The 12,022-nt window shown below is 45.3% G+C and overlaps 2 protein-coding genes across 2 annotated transcripts; both read left to right on the forward strand.

The window, feature by feature from the left end:
• The first annotated feature begins 2,226 nt into the window (after positions 1–2,226).
• Positions 2,227–6,671, forward strand: LOC146245996 (uncharacterized). Its single transcript, XM_084683440.1, has 6 exons — positions 2,227–2,293; positions 3,253–4,095; positions 4,206–4,274; positions 4,361–4,435; positions 4,636–4,734; positions 5,148–6,671. The coding sequence occupies exons 1-6, from the start codon at positions 2,227–2,229 to the stop codon at positions 6,494–6,496; spliced, it is 2,502 nt and encodes an 833-aa protein (XP_084539566.1). The 3' UTR covers positions 6,497–6,671.
• A 2,148-nt stretch (positions 6,672–8,819) lies between these two features.
• Positions 8,820–12,022, forward strand: LOC146245997 (immunoglobulin superfamily member 11). Its single transcript, XM_084684095.1, has 6 exons — positions 8,820–8,978; positions 10,072–10,226; positions 10,353–10,551; positions 10,772–10,927; positions 11,185–11,307; positions 11,630–12,022. Exons 1-6 carry the CDS (start codon positions 8,834–8,836, stop codon positions 11,824–11,826), a joined length of 975 nt encoding a protein of 324 aa, XP_084540221.1. The 5' UTR covers positions 8,820–8,833; the 3' UTR covers positions 11,827–12,022.

A 12,022-nucleotide genomic window follows, 5' to 3' on the forward strand; every position in this document is an offset into this window, starting at 1 on the left:
GTCTGGTCACCCAGGAGCTGGAGAGAGGCAACGTGTCTCTGAGGCTGAGAGACTGCAGGAGGTCAGATAGAGGAGGGGACATTTGTCAGGTCATCTATGTGTGGGTTTATGGTCCAGTGAGGCCCATTGTTCTGAAGGTAAAGAACATAAATAGGAACATCTCTACAGTAACTATGACAACACAGCCTCTCTGCATATACAAATACAATAATACTTTCAAATGTAAGTAGGAGTTGGAGCATTAATGGTGGTTAGCTGGTTATGCTGCCCATTCTAACCACTCCATACTCTGAGCTTGTATATATATCTACAGTGTTTGATGACACAGACTCACATCACTTAGCAGTGGTGCATAGTGAAGAACATGTTGAAAAAACATGCAACATGCATAGCTGTTGGAAAAACTGAAGATGTAACACTTTTATTCTGTATAAAATGGTACTGTGTTTAACGTTGTGAGCCTTGAGGCCTACCCCTAAATCTGAACTCTGGGTAAAACATACACATGACAATAACATGTTATTCATCCTCAATGTTTAAGATAAACTCACACAGTATATTGATGTGTTCTGTTTTAATGATGTTTTAACTGTCTATTTTATATCCTTCTACACAACTTCAGAACTAGGTGAGTAATTTAATGTCTGTTTCATGACATATAACATCATGGGTTAAGAAGGGACCAATATATTTCAGACTTCAAAGATGACACTGCTATTATTTTCTTTTAAGTTTCATGGTGCCAATATTTAAATATCTGAAAACCCTCCCTTCATGGTCAAACCTGTTAGCAGAGATAGACTCAAAGTATCATTCAGATGTATCCCATAATAAGATTTGCTCCTGAGATCCACGTGAGTCTGGGTCCAGGTCTGATGTTAGTCAAACTTCTGGGTTAAGAAGTTGAAGACTGTATTCTTCAACAGGAGGAAGGTAGTGGAGGAGGTCTGCATGATGTTGGATGGGGATGATTTGGAGAGGGAGCAGGTACTCAGGGTTCTGGGGTGTTAAAGAATTGTAGGGCTTATAGGAATATAGTTACAATGGATGTGTTTTATAGCAGTGATCTATAAGTTTCTTTGTTATGGACAGTGAATGTAGGATGCCTGCTCTGTAGGATGGGTTTAGCAGATTGTCTTCAGGTATTTATGATGCCTAACTAAGAAGCCAGAGGCACGGAGGGTGGGGGATTCTTGAGTTCCCGTGGCCTAAAGGGAGCTGACCTTTTGGCCAAGGAGATTGTGTCCTGTGTTCTGTCTGTGTTTCGTTAAAGGTGTTGTTACTATCCTCATTTAGAGAGGGAGCTGGGACATCAAAGAACTGTGGGACTCTTGGTGCGGAGTCAAACTGTCACTGAGTAGTGCTGGCCAATCACAGAGACCCGCTATATTGATTAATTGAACATCTTGAAGTTCCTTTGTTCTTAGTTTATATAAGGCAGTGAATGTGTGATGGTTCTTCACCTCTCTTATGAACGACCTTTAGCTTACAGCTCACATGTCCTCCGTTATGACGGGTCACAGAGTACTCTGTTAAACGGAAGTTTGTACAAACTAAATGTTCAAATCTACACAGTGCCGCTAGAATTTGCTTTGACAGGGGTCTATTTCGATGAGAGGTTGACCTGGGCTGATCATATTGAAAAAGTGTTTGCCAAGTGCAAGAAGTGTATGTGAACACGTATGTGGTTCTGGTTAGAGCATATGTTATGGGTGCAGCAGCTCTGCTCTGACCAAGCTAGACTCAGTGCAAGCCCAGGTCCTAACACTGTGCAGTGGGGCAGTATGAGGACAGGGTGGGAGCTGACTTGGCTGAGATGTTCTGTAGTCGGGTGCTTTCTGTGGACAATGGATTGCTATAAATATTCACAAGTGGGTCAAAGGATCCACAGTCTGGTTGAACAGGGCAGCGTTTGTTGTACCTGATAGGGAGGTCATGGTCTGAAAGTGCTTCTAAGATCACCTGGCTGTATTTACAGTGGAGCTGTTGGTGATGTGACTGGCCTTACAGTGTATGGAGGAGGTTGGAGTGGTTATATGCTCAGACTCTAGTGCAGTTCTGATGAGTGTCCAGTCCTTCACATCCCACAGTAGACAGGACCTGCTGGATGAGGTGCTCCGAGGTCACAATGGTGTGAGGAGGATGGGGGTGTGGATCAAACTAATGTGGGTTCCAGAGTGCAGACAGTCTGGCTAAGCAGGCCCTCAGGGAGGGGGGGGTGAGGTGATGGTGTCTATCAGTAAGGCAGAGGCTGAGGCCCTGATATGGACAGAGGGAAAGGGAGAGGTTAAAGGTGAGTCTGAGGGCTCAGGGCATTATAAGACTGACGGTGGAGGCCATGTTGTGAGATTGTACAAGCAGAGAGAGATCTTCACTGGTCCTTTTCTAAGAGAAACCAGACCAATAGGGAGGATTTAGATGTCTGTCTCTGGACCACAGTACAGTAGGTGGTGCTAGTAGACCTACAACAGAAATCTGCTGAAAACTGAAAAATATGTTGTTCAAACTACATGTCTGAAAGAATGCACTTCACTGCCTGACCTGTGAAACAGAAGAAACATTCTTGTTGTAAAACATTAACACAGGATAAACTGTCAGGAATATACATTCAATCAATGTTTGCTGTATTTGGTTTAGAAATGTAACATTAAATCATTCATAATTCATACAATTATATTTTATTACATTTATTAGTATTTCAATTCACAATTTGCTGTGCTGATGGTATTGTAAATTAAACTGTATATGTTCCAAGTAGCTTGACAGAGAATGTATTACTGCAGTGTAATATATCTAACATGTCAGTTCTCCATCATTGTTTCAGCTGAAAAGTATTTACAAAGGGAGAGCCCAGAGGACAAGAGGAGAAGAGAGGAATCTGCTTGTTTCCTTGGTGAGTATAAATGTATGTGGTTCTGGTTAGAGCAGTTATAGATTATGGGTGTATTTTCTATGGGGTAGCAGCTCTGCTCTGACCAAGCTAGACACAGTGCAGCCCAGGTCCTAACACTGTGCAGTGGGGCAGTATGAGGACAGGGTGGAAGCTGACTTGGCTGAGATGTTCTGCATGAATGTCAGAAATTCTGGTATTGTAGCGTTTTTTTGTCTGAGTACACAATTTGGTACCGTGGTACCGGTTTTGGTGACAAGGCAACAACAAACATTAGATATCAAAATAAATATCTGCATATCAACAGCTGTTCTAATGTATTGATTTCAAATCTTAATTCATATTTTTATATAACCCTCCAGAAATACAGCTAGACTATAAACGTCCAGAGCACATTCACAGATTAATAAAGAGTTTGGAAGAGAAGGACAAACAACTAGGAGAGAGAGATGAACTTCTGAAGGAGAGAGATAAAGTGTGTGATGAGAAAGACAAGCAGCTGAAGGAGAAAGATGATGAACTAAAGAGGAGGCAGGAGGAACTGGGAGAGAAAAACAAACAACTAGAAGAGAGAGACCAACGACTGGAGAGACTAGAGAGTGAAGGTAAAGAGAGAGAGAAGAGTCTGGAAGAGAAGGACAAACAGCTAAGAGAGAAAGATGAACTTCTAGAGGACAGGAACCAGAAGCTGGAGGAAAAGGACCGACACCTGGAGGAGGTGAACAAGACACTGAGGGAGAGTGAAAAGAGGAGAGAAGAGAAGGATTCACTCCTGGAGGAGAGGAATAAACAACTAGAGGACACAGAGAGCAGACTGGAGGAAACCACAACACAACTGAAGGAGAAGAACCAACACCTTCAGGAGAAAGAGACACAACTGGATGACATAACCCAGCAGGTGAGAGAGAAGGAGAGACAACAGGAGGAGCTTAGAAAAGACCTGCAGGACAAGAACAACCAAGTAGAGAAGCTCACAGTCCAACTGCAGGAGAAAGACTCTGATCTGGAGGAGAGGAACCAGAGACTGAGAGAGAAGGAGGGAGAATTAGAAGAGAGAGACCAACGACTGGAGAGACTAGAGAGTGATGGTAAAGAGAGAGAGAAGAGACTGCAAGAGAAGGACAAACAACTAGGAGAGAGAGATGAACTGCTGAAGGAGAGAGACAGACATGTGGAAGATGTCAAATATGAAAACATTAAACTTGGTAAGATTTCATGGCGTGACTTGTATTTCATTTCATTTCTGTGATACATTTGAAGTGTTTTGTATTTGGAAATGGTTATGTTTATGGGATTTTTTTCTCAAATATTTCAGCACAGCAGATATGTGACCTGAACACTGAGGTAGAGAGACAGAGAAATGAGTTATCGGTTAAAACCGTTGGTGAGTGTTTTCATGTGAAGTTTTAGTTTGAATATTTCACTCTAAATATGATGCCCACTGAATGGTTGTTTCATCTTGTGTGTTAGAGAGAGGAGAGATCTCAGAAGCAGAACCCAAACTACCAATCAGGAGGAGGCACAGCATGGATCTGCCTCCAAAGAGTGAGTCATCAACTCGGTTAAAACAGCTGAATATCTGACCCAGTCCATTCTCTATCCACTGGTCATGCACCTACAGGAACCTGTCTAACTCTGGGTTCAGTATCATAGTCAGATGACTCTGTTGAGGTGAACATCTGGTCTGAATGTCCAGGGTGACCCTCACGTCAGTAGTTTGAGCTGTGTCCTGTGTTGTGTTGCAGTGGGAGGAGAGACCCCAGATACAGACCCTCCACGACCACAGGATGAAGGTTCTACTGTGGTCCCTGGAGTCAGGAGGAGAATGGAACAGCCTCCACAGAGTGAGTCATCATCTCTGTCCCAGACACCTACAAACACCTGAACATCTAACCCATCCTCTACTGTCCTTACATCTTCTATCCTACTGTGTGTGTCATAGGGATTATAGAGTTCAGGTTTATCATTTAAACATCCTGATACTGCTATGTATACTGCTCTGCAGTGAGGAACTTTTATTATGATTCCTTCTAATAGAGATGTTCATTATTACACATTTGAATTAATGTTACTCTGTATTTTTCAGATAGCAATTACAGTTTAATTCATGTTATTCTATGTTGTCTATATTTGTCTGATATCAATTACAGTTTTAAAACACAGCTAACTGAGTAGTTCATATCAGCCTAGATGTGCCGATGTACTTTCCTCTCTAACTAGACCAGTGGTGTGACCATGTCCCTGTGTTGTGTTGCAGTGGGGGCAGAGAGCAGCAGTCCAGACCCTCCGGTGTCTCCCAGTGTGTCTGAGCTGAGACTGGTGCTGCTGGGGAGGACTGGGGCTGGGAGGAGGGCAGCAGGAAACACCATCCTGGGCAGAGAGGAGTTTGGGGCCCAGGACAGCCCCTCTGCAGTCACCCAGAGGAGTAGGAGGAGAGAGGGGGACGTGGGTGGGAGACGGCTGGTGCTGGTGGACACTCCAGACTGGTTCTGCCCTGGACTCTCTCTGGAGGAGATGAGACAGGATGTGGGGCTGTGTGTCCGTCTGTCCGCCCCGGGACCCCACGCCTTCCTCCTGGTCCTACCAGTGGAGCCCTCTGAGGGGGAGGAGAGAGGAGCCATGGAGAGAATGGAGGACATGTTTGGAGAGGGTTGTTGGGGACACACTGTCATTCTGTTCACCCATGATGACAGTCTGAGAGAGCAGAGCATCGAGGATTTTCTCCAAACAGGAAGTCAGGACCTCCAGCAGCTTGTAGAGAAATGTGGGAACAGGTACCACGTCCTCAACATGAAGGACAGGGCCCATGGCACTCAGGTCTCAGAGCTGCTGCACCAGGTAGAGGAGATGGTGGCAGGAAACAGAGAGAGCTTCTACAGCAGTCAGACCTACCAGGAGGCAGAGGCCCAGGTCAGAGAGATGGAGGGAAAGATTCAGAGGCAGAGAGAGGACAAGATACAGAGGGAGGAGACAGAGAGGAAAGAGAAGTTTGAGACAGAGCTGCAGAACTCTCTGAAGAAGATAGAGGGAGTGATCCAGGAGCACGAGGGAGACATCAGAACACTCAGCCATCGAACATCTGAACTGGAGAGACAGGTGAAGGAAGAGAGGGATGAGGAGAAGAAGAGAGAGCTGGAGAGAGAGCTGAAGAGAGAGACTGACCGGAGAGAGGAGATGGAGAGAAAGCTGGAGAGATTTAGAGAGAAGAGAGAGAATGAAAGGAGGGAGATGGAGGAGAGACACAGGCAGGAGATGGAGGAGTTCAGGGAGGACTATGAAGGAGAGGCCAGAGTTGAAGCAGAGAGGAACCTGATGAAGGTGGTCCTACCTGAGTTACAGAGGAGCATCATGATCTCACACACTAAGATGCAGAGAGAGTTCAGCAGACAGATGCAAAAGAAGGATAGAGAGATAAAGGAGAAGGCTATTGAGATGGCTAGACTCCAGTATAAATTAATAGATCTCAGTACTAAGTTTTTAGATGAAGTCCATGAAGTCAGTGCATGGAACAAGTCTCACTTAGGACCAGAGGAGGAAGAGGAGGAGGAGGAGGAGGCTACTGACACAACTCCTCTCTATAGAGGGGGGGTTGAACAGCCGACATAGAGATAGAACTGAGATTGATTTATACTATGATGACGTCTGTAACTATCCTTTTATTCTGTGTGTCTGCTGTTAAACTTGTTAAGATCCTGAAGAAATGGTCATTTGGGAATTCTGTAATAATCAACTAACAATAAGCATTTCTTTTTGTTATACTAACCTATTAAATAATACAAAAGATCCACAGAATCAGTCTGGTGCTTTTGGTTGAACAGTGTTTTTCGGAGGAGAATAAGGTGATTAATGTTCTGGGGGAGAACAAGTCATGAAGAGCATTAAGTCCTGTAGTTTCTTCTTCTGAACACTAGAGGGAACTAGAGGGAACTAGAGCATCAGTAAACAAGAGTGTCTATATTAACATATTATGTACATTCATGTGTTGAACCCTTATTTAATGAAGACGTACAGGAAGTACGTCAGACAGGATCCAGACACACAGATGATTCCTCCACTGTTGATGGGTGGTGACAGTGAAGCTTGGCTCTGTGCAGACAGACGTACAGGGGGCTTCAGGGTCTCTGACCTGACAGGAGACCAGGCCCCACGGAGCACCAAGGACCCTGAACCTCACACTGCTGCTAACACTTGCCCCAGTACTGCTATCACCTGCCGCAGTACTGTTAACACCTGCCCCAGTACTGCTAACACCTGCCCCAGTACTGCTAACACCTGCCCCAGTACTGTTAACACCTGCCCCAGTACTGCTAACACCTGCCCCAGTACTGCTAACACCTGCCCCAGTACTGCTAACGCCTGCCCCAGTACTGCTAACGCCTGCCCCAGTACTGATAACGCCTGCCCCAGTACTGCTAACACCTGCTCCAGTACTTCTAACAGATGGAGGTGAAGGATGGGGAGATAGAGAGACTTTGGACCAAACAGAGAGATGTCAGTGAAAACTTCTTGACAGAGGTCCATGCTGTAAGAGAAGGTAGTAAAAGGAGCTCTCCTCACATGTAGAGAAACAGAGGGAGGAAGTCAGAGACTTCATTCATACAAACATTGTCAGCTATAATTGCTGAATTTTACTGTGAACTTCATGACATATATAATGTATTGTGTATGTATTGTGGTAACATTATCGGCAACATAGTAATGTCGTTGGATCATATCTGATGAAAGCACATTTGGAATTTATCATCAAAGGACAAACTACACACAGTTCTGGCTATATGAACCATCAGTAAGCTTTGTGTTTAAACTTTCATGTTAACTTTTTTTCTACAACTGATGTCATGCAGCAGACCTCCGCTAATTAATTAGCCTCCTGTGGTAGTTAATGGTTTTAAAAGGTTGTACTTTTGTGTTTCATTATCAAACCACCTCTAATACTGATCCATATTTAGCATGACTATGTCTTGGTCTTATCCTGGTATCAATACTTTGTTTGGTCACAAAAAGTATATGTACTAAAATGTTGTACAGCACAAATAAAGTAAATCTGGTTACATTGTATTTTATGAATACAATTTAAAGTTTAATTAAAACATATTTGAAGCACTGATTATGCTCAATAAAGATAAGAATGTATCTGTATTAATTTCATTATTTAAGAAATTCAACCATTCTTACAGTATTTCAGTGGCTCAAATGCTAATAACGTCAATTCAATTACCAACATATTAGAATCCGTTCTGAGAACTTTTAAGAAGGACAATAGGTCTCACTGGACCAGGATTACTGCATTAGATGAAAAGGATCTGGATGGGTGATGAGTCACTTGATCTTATTGCCAATCAACACTAACGACTGACAGGTGTGCTTCACAAACGAGCAGGTGAGCTGTAATGGCCAACTTTCTCTGTCTCCTGGGAGACGTAGTGAGAGATTTATGAAAGTCGTCACAGGGGCCCTGGTAGCTTCACTAACAAAGTGTGTACCTTGTAAGTGAAGGTCCCTCTGGAGGGACCTGGGTTTGAATCCTACTTGTGCCTCACTTTCCCTGACCTGTCACTGATCTGTCCCAATCAAAGCAGAAACTGCTAGAGGGAAAATATATGTTTAAAGCACATTTTAAAGATGTTCATTTTCTTGTCGGCATGTTTTATTTGACAGTACGACAAGAGGGAGGTGACACACAGGAGGCCCTCCAGCCAGAACCCAACTCAGCTGGACCAGGATCTGAGCCCACACTGTAGTGTTGAAACCTCAGCCTCAAGGGCCCTTTCCTTCATTCAGAATTCAAACGCATCTTCAAAAAAGTTAAGTTTTTGTTGCGACCCTGAATGCAATACCCAGAGTGAGAGAGAGCGAGAGAGAGAGAGAGAAAGGGGGTGAGAAGGAGGGGGGAGCCTCAGTCGGGAGGGAGCAGGACTGCTGGGGTCGCTCAATAGATGAATCATGCATGCCTGGTCATTGCTTCCTAATCTTCCTGCCGGGCTACAGACATTAGCCTCCATGACGGACAGTGTTCATGTTGTGATGGGCTACTCTGGAAGGTGGCTGCTCTGGACTGCTTATTTGCTAACTTCTGTTCGTCAGCATGGTGAGTCACTTGTAATTAGCAAGGCCGTTATTTAGAAAGCAGTGAAACGTTGCATAAAATGCACAAGGTGGATGCGTTTGTTTTACTTCAGCATATTTTATACATTTGTCATAATATATTTTACACTCGTTGACGTGTCCATGCAACACTTAGAAAGTTTGTACTTTAATAAAGTATATTAGATATGAATAAATCTATTCGTATTATTTGGCCTTTTGACAAGCAATGTGACACATTGCTTCACATATGTTTTTATCAACTAACGTGACTACATGGTAACACCTTCAGTGACAACATTGTAGTTACATTTTCATCGTGTTTCAGCGGTACTAGATAGTACAGTAAAGCTTATTTTGGGGGAGGTTGAGCTTTCCAGGGGTACAGTGATGTTAACATTGATCTTGTTTTGGTGACACAACCTTCTACTGACCCTTTACAACATTCACTTACCCCTTTAACCCTTCTCATACTGTCCCTTTTTACACTTGTAATAGCATTCAGCTCACACAAAACCCTGTACTTTCATAGCAAGTTCCACAAAGCTAGGTTTGACCACAGGTATGACTACATAGTGACATGGTAGTTCATGTAACCTCAATGTAAAGTGCTGCCCAGCTTTCTATGGAGAAAGACATGACAGTGAAGGCCTAATGAAGTGACTATTGTTCTGCCTCTGCCACTTTGTGATGAGATGTGTTTGGGTTTTCTCACAGAACTGTCAAGTGTAATTAACAGCCAATATCCCCGGTGGGTTCCCACACACACAAAGGACCCGGGGCTGCCTGCATCAGAGGAGGGGGAGGGAAGGATTCATGATGACAGTAATGAGCACAGGGGAGGGAGCACAGCAACAGAATGAGACAAAAACAAACACAAAACCTGGAGGGACCTCATATTGGACAAGATTTAGATTCATATAATAGTAATATCAGTAACTCATTTCAAAACCTTTTATCCGGATGATATAATCATGTACAAAACCCTTCTCAAGGGCTGATTTGTTGTCGAGGAAACAAATCAATTGTCGTCGTTTTCTCTCCTTCAGGCTGTGTCACATTCTTTGGCCCACTCTGTCTTGTCCACCTCTGTGCAGACGCAGTGAGGGTGACCATGAGGGAGGAGAGTGTGGAGGTGGTCCAGGGGGACTCGGTGACCCTGCCCTGCTCCTTCTTCACCATGAGCCCCCTGTCCAGACTCAACATCATCTGGACACTGGCTCCTTTCTCCCACCCAGACTCTCCCTCCCAGGTCAGGCTCTCCCAGGCTCTCCCCTTGAATCACAACACCGCACACTCGCCCTTTGAACCCTTTGACGTCAATGAACTAACATACCATCACATGATGTGTCCCTCCCCCCTCCTCCTCCGCCGTCAGGTGATTGTTTATGACCACGGTCAGGTGATTGAGGACCCCTCCCTCACTGGCAGGGTGGGCTTTGCGGGCATCCCTTGGAGCGCCGATATCGTGCTGAACGACACGCGCGTGTCAGATGCCGGAACCTACCGTTGCGTGGTGAGCAACCCGCCCGAGACTGGAGACCCTGGCATCGGAGAGCTGGCCCTGCGTGTCCTGGGTAGGGCTGGAGGGGATAACCCTCCACTCTGTTGCAGAAGTTGTAGCGCTTTGCATTTGCCTCTTGTGTGATACGGTCCTCTGTTGTATCAGACTGCAATGATTTCACTAGACATAGTAAAATAACAAACAATTATTGTGGAAACGTGAAAGAAAAAAAAAAATGTGTGGAACTTAGATGGTGTTTCGTTTACTGAACGCGACTGTCTTTGGACTGGCAGCACCTCCATCTCTGCCCCTGTGCCTCTGGGACGGATACACGGGGGTGGGGGGCACGGTCACTCTGTCCTGCATGGTGGCCGAGGGGGTCCCCACCCCAGAAATGAGGTGGCACAAGCTCCAACCAGAAGAGAGATCTCTACCCATGAACATGGACGGTAAGAGCTGCTTAACGTGCGTCTTGAGTCAAAGCAGAAAAAAAGGAATCTTACGGCGTAGAGCAGGTGTGCTTTTAACAAATATTTTACATGCACCAAGCTTTCTTTTTTTTTTTTTTACATGCATACCTTTGAGATAAGACAGACCATCTGGTATACGGAAAACATGTTGATCAATAAAAAAAAAGCAACATTAACATATACACTTCCCAGTAATGAGAGGGGAACAACATGCTTCCTTCTCTCTCCTGGAACAGGGGATCTCTCAGGGTCCGTCCAGATGGTCAACGTGTCGTCTGAGAACTCGGGGCTGTATCGTTGCTCCGTCACCAACCTGCTGGGGACCCAGAACTGCTACATTAACCTGTCGGTGTACAGCCGTGAGTGTTCTCTTCCTCCAAACCGTAACGTTTGTTTTCCAATCGTGTGAAAACGTGGTCAAAACGATACCCCTTCTCACTTCTGGGATCCTTTGAGTGAGTGAGAGAGGGCCTGCACGTCTATGTGGTCGCATCCGCGCTTTGTTGAGCCCTACCACTTACAGGAGACCACTGACCAACCTAGGCACATCACGATCCACATTGATTACTTTTAAAGATGTGACGGAATCAAAAATAGGATTTAGAGAGCCATTCAACGGTGCTCGATATTTCCCCATGTCGTCGCCCCCCCCCCCCCCCCCTCCCCCCGGTGTGCCTGCAGCTCCGGAACGTTCCCCAGGGATCCTGCAGGGGGTGCTGCTGACCCTGTCCATGGCCTTGGTCCTCGCTGCCCTGACGGTGCTGGTGCTGTGGCTCCACCGCTCCAGCCGCGAGAGGAAGTGGACGGACGGGGAGGAAGAGGAGTGTTACAACGAGATAAGGTACACGCCCTCTTTGATGAAACGCTCGTTTGTCTGAGCTCGCCATCCACGGACGGAGGACAAACGCAAGACGGACTGCGATAGCGAGCCACCCCCACCGGCTGTGGAGACTGGCCGAATTGGCGGAACATTCGATTAGTTCTGAAACGAGAGGTCAAGAATAAGCCGCATGCGTGCAAACCGTGCCTTTTACTCCTCGCTGTGCCCATTTTGAATCACACCTGTTAAATAAA

This window comes from Hypomesus nipponensis, chromosome 20, assembly GCF_054491055.1.
Source record: "Hypomesus nipponensis isolate SF chromosome 20, ASM5449105v1, whole genome shotgun sequence".
NCBI classification, from domain to species: Eukaryota; Metazoa; Chordata; class Actinopteri; order Osmeriformes; family Osmeridae; genus Hypomesus; species Hypomesus nipponensis.

Bases quoted from the DNA above. Each gene is read 5' to 3' on its own strand.
- LOC146245996 (XM_084683440.1), top strand. From the start codon at position 2,227: ATGGTGTCTATCAGTAAGGCAGAGGCTGAGGCCCTGATATGGACAGAG. The intron at 4,436-4,635 runs GTGAGTCATCAA...GTTGTGTTGCAG, and splicing joins CATGGATCTGCCTCCAAAGA to TGGGAGGAGAGACCCCAGAT. The intron at 4,735-5,147 runs GTGAGTCATCAT...GTTGTGTTGCAG, and splicing joins AATGGAACAGCCTCCACAGA to TGGGGGCAGAGAGCAGCAGT.
- LOC146245997 (XM_084684095.1), top strand. From the start codon at position 8,834: ATGCATGCCTGGTCATTGCTTCCTAATCTTCCTGCCGGGCTACAGACA. The intron at 8,979-10,071 runs GTGAGTCACTTG...ACCTCTGTGCAG, and splicing joins AACTTCTGTTCGTCAGCATG to ACGCAGTGAGGGTGACCATG. The intron at 11,308-11,629 runs GTGAGTGTTCTC...GTGTGCCTGCAG, and splicing joins TAACCTGTCGGTGTACAGCC to CTCCGGAACGTTCCCCAGGG.